Raw genomic sequence first — 7,123 nt, forward strand, 5'->3', positions numbered from 1 at the left:
TAAAATAAAAATAATAACACGCACACACACACACACAACTATCCGAGGGACGGGGGGAAAAGGCTTGATGTTCTGGATGCTGCAGCCGCTGGAACAATATGTCTGATCGCGTCGTTTACACGCGTGGCGGGATACACGCGTGAACTTCGGGACCTTCCTTCATCGCTTTCTGGAAAATGTTCTGGGTTTTTTTTTCTTTTTTTTAAGATTCACAAGTTTGTGTGTTCTTGCTGTTGCGTTTGTCCTCAGTCACTCCCCTTCTGCCGTCGGGAAAAATGGGAATCGCGGTCGCGCGCGGCTACTTCTTCGCTCCCTTCCCAAAAAAAAGGAGGAAAAAAGAAAAGAAAGAAAGAAAGATCGCACGTTAAAAAAAAAGAAAGAAAGAAAGACGGAAGGAAGCAGGAGCGGAGCACGTCCGCGTCCGTCCGTCCGGCCGGCAGGGCTACAGGCGCACACCTTGCGGGCGGTATTCCCGACGCGGAGCCGCGGCGTCCCCGCTGTCCGGGACCGGGACGTGAGATGGTTAACGTCAGGTCGAGCCTCCCCCGTCGGCGGAGACTTTTTCTTCTCTTTTTCTCCCCCCCCTCTTCTCCGCGACTCGGCCGCCCGCTCCGCGCTACATTACGGGCGTGAGCGACGACGACGACGACGACGGTGACGACGACGACGACGGCTCGTCTCCTCGGTCGCCGGCCGTGGGTGCGATGTCGCGCGGCGCTGGAGGCGGTGGGAGCATCCGCCCTCGCCGGAAGATCGACACGGACTAATTTCTCTCGCCGTAAACTCCGGGGAGTGAGCCGGGCTGCCGCCTGACGGATCCAGCCGCGTCTCAGGCAGCCTCAACTGATAGACAGACGCATCGAGTGGCTTTCCTGCTCCACTTTTACTCCTCCTCCTCCTCCGAGCGTCACTCTGACACTCAAACCCCGCTGTCAATCTCTTTAATTGTCCTGTTTTTTTTTTTTTCTCTCTCTCTCTCTCCCCCCTTCTTCTTCCTCCTCCTCCTCCTCCTCCTCCCGCTTTGGACCACGACGAAGTGGATTGAAAGCCTACAAGTAAAACGTAGCCAAAACAAAGAGGGAGAGAAGAAGAAGAAGGGGGAGGAGGGGAGACATTAACGACCGACTCCTCGCCGCAACGAAAGTGAAGAACAAGTTGCGAGCCGGTCGCCGTGGCCGGCGGCGCGTTCGCGGCGACATAAAGAGGAAAAGAAAGTGTTTATGTCGCGTGAACGCGCGCGCGCGCACGCGGCCCGACTCGGCTCGGCTCGGATCGACTCGGCTCGACTCGGATCGACTCGGCTCGACTCGGCTCGCGTTCGGACGCCCGATTCCTTCCGCGTTTCGGCCAGGATCCCGGCTGGCGGCTCAAAGATTGATTTGTTTCACCTTGTTCGGAAGGAAGCGCTCCGGCCGGGAAGGGGAGGGACTCGCCGCCCTCCGACCCGTCTTTTTTTTTGGTATTATTTCACATTAATGCCGCTCGCTCGGTTCTCGGGGCGGCTCGTTCGTTTCGTGGTTGTTTTTTTTTTAGGCGACAGGCGGCGGTGACAGTGAACTTCGCGTCCCCCCCTCGGCCGATAAGCGATGATTCGCTCGGCGCTGGGGCCAAAGGGCGGGGGGGCCGTTCTTCTCGGCGAAGTTTGGCGGCGCACCATCGTCGACCTGTCCTACTCCGCCTGCTTCATGGACTTCGGCGGGTCGCGCATACCGAGCGCCATGCGCAAGCTGGTGGTGACGAGGCTCAGCCAGGACTTCAGGAGCGCCGTGACGGTGCAGAGAGTCCCGGTGCCCACGCCCGACGACGGGGACCTGCTGATCCGGAACCGGTGAGGCGACATTCAAATATATTCATGTTTATTTACACACGCACACACACACACACACACACATATATATATGTATGTATGTATATGTGCGCGTCGCTGTCATTGCAACTCACTGGTCACATGCGACCGCGGACTGGACTCGAACCCGGCGACACCTCTTCCTGTTTACACGCCGGGACCGTGGGCTGATTGCGCAAAAAAAAAAAAAAAAAAAAAAAAACCAACAACAAATCTACTTCCGCCAGCGGTCCGTCGTCTTCATCAGTCCATCATCTCAGCATCTTCATCTCCAGGGCGCTGACGTCACCAGCCCTGCAGTCTGAATTTCTGACGCTTTGCGAATTTTTATTATTATTATTATCATTATTTTTTGCACGAGGGCCAACTTGCTTTATTGTAATTTGAATTGTGTTAATTCTGTAATAATATTTTGCATGCAGTAATTGCATGCAACAATTTTGCGTCGCAGGCTAAAATAACCCCTCATGTGCTCAGTGTTTTATCAGATTTTATCTCCTCTTCACTCTACAGATTTATACAGTAACATTTGCTCCTATGAAACTTTACTGTTTTATCTCTAGTAGTATGAGTGAAAGTGATTTACTCTGGTTTTACACCCATGCCACGACTTATAAGCCTATTTTACACCCTCTCCCCACCCACTTGGGCAGTGGCTTCTCGTTCACTTTTTCTTTTTGAATTTGGTGCAATTGTTTGGCTTTGCTGCAGCAGGTTTAGGGAAATACAATGTTCTACTGTCAACCAATGAGTCAAGGCTTAATATCAGTGTAATGTTGGTGATCTTTTATCATGTGTGTTTTTGTGTAGCTGCAATTCTTATATTTCTATAATCTCAACCATTTGCATTAATAATGCAACAAAAGGACAGTTCAGATAGCATCACAATTTCCCCCTTCATCTCTCCCAAATTTTATATACATATATGCCATTGAGTGTAGTGTATAGGTGACTAAGGTTGAGCTGCATGTGGACGCGCAAATGGTGGAAAATAATTTATTCGTGTTGCTTTCTGTTGGAATACCATAGCAGTGATGCTAAAATCTGAAGAATTACACTGTGTGTGGTACATGTGTGGTACATATGAATGAACGTTTTTATGTTTGCCTTATGCCCAGACCGTTCTCCTGTAAGATGAAAACATATTAAAGCGCTCGTGATTAAACACACGCTAAAGCATTACGTTTACGATGGGGCACTGTCATAAATGCTTCTATTAATATCTTTCACAAGCTGAAGAGATCATCTAATAATACAGGGAAATCTAATTTGCAGATTTCTGTGAGTTGAGGCTCATATCTACTTTCTTGTCTATTCAGATTTGTCGGAATTAACGCATCTGACATCAACTACTCAGCAGGCCGCTACGACCCGTCGGTGAAGCCTCCCTTTGGTGCGGGGTTCGAGGGTGTGGGCGAGGTGGTCGGCCTCGGCCTGAGCGCCAGCTCCCGCTTCACGGTGGGCGACACCGTGGCCTACTTTGGCGAAGGGGCTTTTGCTGAGTACACGGTGGTGCCTGCCGAGAGGAGCGTGGCCGTGCCCGAGGTGAAGCCCGAGTTCCTGACCCTCCTCGTGAGCGGGGCCACGGCCCACATCGCCCTGCGCCGGCTCGGCGACCTGGCGGAAGGAGAGACCGTCCTGGTGACCGCCGCCGCCGGGGGCACGGGACAGTTCGCCGTGCAGTTTGCCAAGATGGCCGGCTGCCATGTGATCGGGACCTGCTCCTCGGACGAGAAGGCCGGCTTCCTGAGGACCATCGGCTGCGATCGGCCCATTAACTACAAGGCGGAAGACCTGGCCGCCACGCTGCGTAAAGAGTACCCGCGGGGCGTGGACGTGGTGTACGAGTCCGTCGGCGGCAGCGTCTTCGACCTGGCCGTCGACTGCTTGGCCACCAAGGGGCGCCTCATAGTGATCGGCTTCATCTCGGGGTACCGGTCGGCGTCGGGGCTGCCGCCGGTGGCGGGCCGGACCCTCCCCGCCAAGCTGCTGAAGAAGTCGGCGAGCGTGCGCGGCTTCTTCCTGCCCCACTTCCTGCCGGACTACCGCGAGTCGCTAGCCGGCATGATGCGGATGTTCCTGGAAGGCAAGCTGACGTGCGAGGTGGACCGAGGGGACGGGCACCCGGAGGGCAGGTTCGTGGGGCTGGAGTCCGTGTTCCGCGCGGTGGACCACATGTACGCCGGCAGGAACCTCGGAAAGGTAGTGGCTGAGCTGACCCCGTCAGCAGAGAGTAAACTGTGACTTAACTCAAGATGATTTTCCCGTACGAGCATCTCTCGCGGGCCAGAAAATACAATCCGATTAAAATTCTACAGCAATAATATTCTCAAAAGCTAATCATTGAATTCTATTCTCGCTGTTTTTGTATTGCGCGTCTAACAAGAATGTATTTTTATTGCATATTAAAGTCAAATATTTGCATAATTCTAGATGTCATTTGCATATGTGACATTTGTGAGAAATCTTTACACCCTGATGCACTCAGATGCCCACTTGGTTCAAACAGTAACCGAATCATTGTTGTCGTCCCCCCCCCGTCCCCGCATGTCCTGTCTTTATCACCTAAAGCAGCAGAATAAAGCCTAAAGCCGACACTGGACACAGCTTGAGTGAAGCCTTTTCCTCTTACACACTCTTACACACACACACACACACACACACACACACACACATTTCCCAGCAGAATTGGACTTTTTCACAGACCACTGCTTTATTCATAATTGGCGGTGGAGATTTCTGTTTTAAATACAACCAGATCAGGAAGCTGCGTGCATTTGTGCTCAGATCATTTATTTGGTGGACGTTATAGGTGTAACGCTGCATAGTAAAGCTAGTTTTTGGCTGTGGCTGCATCAAAATGTAATGAAATGCGGACAAAAGAAAACACGAAGTGCCAACGAACAAATAATTTGCTGGCACAAGTAATAAAAATTATGAATGACACGACACATTTTAATTCCAGCCACATTATCATTGTAAGGCCGGTCGCACTCAGATATGAATTAATAATTTAGAACTTAAATAATCGCACAGCAGTGTTAGACCTGCACACATCATTTGTTCTCTGAAAATATTCCCAGCATGACTGCAGGTATTTTTGTCGGGTTCTGGGGAGACGGGGCGTTATCTAATGGGGGTTATTTTCTGCTGTGAAGTACGGCGAGGACATTTTACTAAATCATTCAAGGTAAGACAATATGCTGATTTATTTAAAAAAAAAAAAAAACCTGTTTCCACGTGGTAGGCAGGGCCGCACGTTCATTCACTGTGAACATGTCACTTCCTCCTCCAGGTGGCCACTCGAAAAAATGTCCCAGTGTGAAACGAGTTACAGGTGTGACCCCAGCATGAAAAAGCGGGAGGAACGCGACATGGCCCGCGGAAAAAGCCATTTGAACCCGTGGCACCGCTGCCACCAGCTCCGACGGTAGCGTGGCCTGTTGAATCCTGTCACTTTTTCCTAATTTAAGACTTGTTCTCTCTCTCTCTCTCTCTCTCTCTCTCTCTCTCTCTACGAAGGCCTGAACGCGAGTGTGACGGGGTGCAACCCCCCACTTGCTGTTAGTATCATCACTGCGAGCATCTCCGCTCACATGAACAGTGCACGAGAAGTGAAATGAAGGCCTGTGTACCGTACCTGCCAATGTGTGTCTCTCTTCAATTAACAGCCGAGACCTCGCCCTGCTCCCCTGGGTGCACCTGTACCTGCTGACTAGCGCGCAGTCACGAGCCAATTAAAGCGCAAACGAACCCGCATAAAAACACCCCCCACCCCCACCCGAAAAGAAAGGCAACGCTTCATCCTGTCCTGTTCTTTTAAGGTTAGCGACGTTAAACGTATTCATCGTAGCCGGAGACAATGCATACGTAAAGATGGAGTTTTACAAGCGGGTGAAGAATCTTTTTTGCGTGCACAGTTACATTATTTTCAAAGGGAGCAACTTACGGCGTCTCCATTATCAAGTTGGTCTCATGAATGAAAACCTAACATATTCGGATTATTTTACACTTTATTTACAGGCATTGTCTTAAGACTTTCCATCTGTCCATACATCCATCCATCCACTGCTGTTAATGCGTCACCATATACTTGTTTTTTTTTTGTTTTTTTTTGCAAGGTCAGGGGTCAGCTGGAAGATCCCCCTGACTGGCCAGTGTGACCAAAGACGACAGATAAAGGCGTGTAGCCTTTCTTTGTGGGTTGGCAATTGGCAAGTGTGCCAAGATGCCCCTAAAACGCCCCTAAAAAGCACGTGCAGAGTAAAATATACATAAAGACTCTTGTAAAGGAAATGAGCTTCTTATTTCCGTAAGCCTTGATTTAAGGGCCCCTATATATCCAGACTATATTTGGAAGTTTAAAGGATCAGTCATGGATGGATGGCAACTCTAATTACCCACTTGCCACATTTTACACCTGCATTACGTTGCATTATGTTATGATGCGGTCTTCTGTTTCATGGTATTAGAGTGTTTGTTCGCCACACAGTCAGGTGTAGTTATGGTTAGCTGGCTAATGAAATATGCTAATTGGCAATGAGACACATTTGGTTTGCAAACAAGCAAACACTTCTGTTGAAATTACACAAATACGGACATCCAGTCACTTCAGATGCATGAGTGTACAGTTTTCATTATTGTTCAGTGCGAAGTGAGATCATTGCCGATGCCAAATGTGAACTCGATGACAGTGCGAACTGGGTGATGCCTGATATCCTATCCATGCTCTGAATAAAATAAGACAAACAACAACATAATTTTATTGTAAAATGAAACCGCTGTCCTCCATTCTAGCTATTATGGCCAGCTGTATAACTATTATAACCTGATACACAGAGACATCCAGTAAGTAAAATAAAGTGTCACGCGTATTCATGTTTTAACCCTTGTTATGTACAAGTACACAGTGATTTACATTGTTACCAGTCGAAAATATCTGCTCTGTTTTGGATGGCGGTTTCAGAGTATGTTAATAAAAACCTCTGCTGTGTAGTCATTCAGGTAATTATAGCACCCCCAAAGATAACGGGCAATCTCCTCTTAATTGTTGATTAATTACTTGTTATTAATGCCATGGCCGCATGGAAGCAGACTTTAGAATTCTGAGATTCTAACCTGCTCTGAACGTCCATGTATGTGGGTGTCTAGACACGTGGTTTAGTTTATAACTGTGTAGGGGTGGGTATGACCTAAGAATACATACAAAATTTATTAATAACTCTTTCTGTCTTGTCATATCCTGCCAGAACGAGCCAAAACAACCTTTGAGCAAAC

General features: G+C 49.1%; 1 protein-coding gene across 2 annotated transcripts; it reads left to right on the forward strand.

Moving 5' to 3' along the window:
- The first annotated feature begins 205 nt into the window (after positions 1 to 205).
- LOC114790163 (prostaglandin reductase 3-like) lies at positions 206 to 5,896 on the forward strand. Of its 2 annotated transcripts, XM_028979956.1 has the most exons (3): positions 206 to 1,828; positions 3,166 to 4,048; positions 5,369 to 5,896. In XM_028979956.1, the coding sequence occupies exons 1-3, from the start codon at positions 1,587 to 1,589 to the stop codon at positions 5,372 to 5,374; spliced, it is 1,131 nt and encodes a 376-aa protein (XP_028835789.1). In that variant the 5' UTR covers positions 206 to 1,586; the 3' UTR covers positions 5,375 to 5,896. The 2 variants fall into 2 exon arrangements, with proteins under 2 accessions (XP_028835789.1, XP_028835788.1); XM_028979955.1 differs by lacking the exon at positions 5,369 to 5,896 and having other exon boundaries at positions 207 to 1,828; positions 3,166 to 4,273.
- Positions 5,897 to 7,123: the final 1,227 nt, after the last annotated feature.

Source organism: Denticeps clupeoides, chromosome 5 (assembly GCF_900700375.1).
Source record: "Denticeps clupeoides chromosome 5, fDenClu1.1, whole genome shotgun sequence".
NCBI lineage: Eukaryota > Metazoa > Chordata > Actinopteri > Clupeiformes > Denticipitidae > Denticeps > Denticeps clupeoides.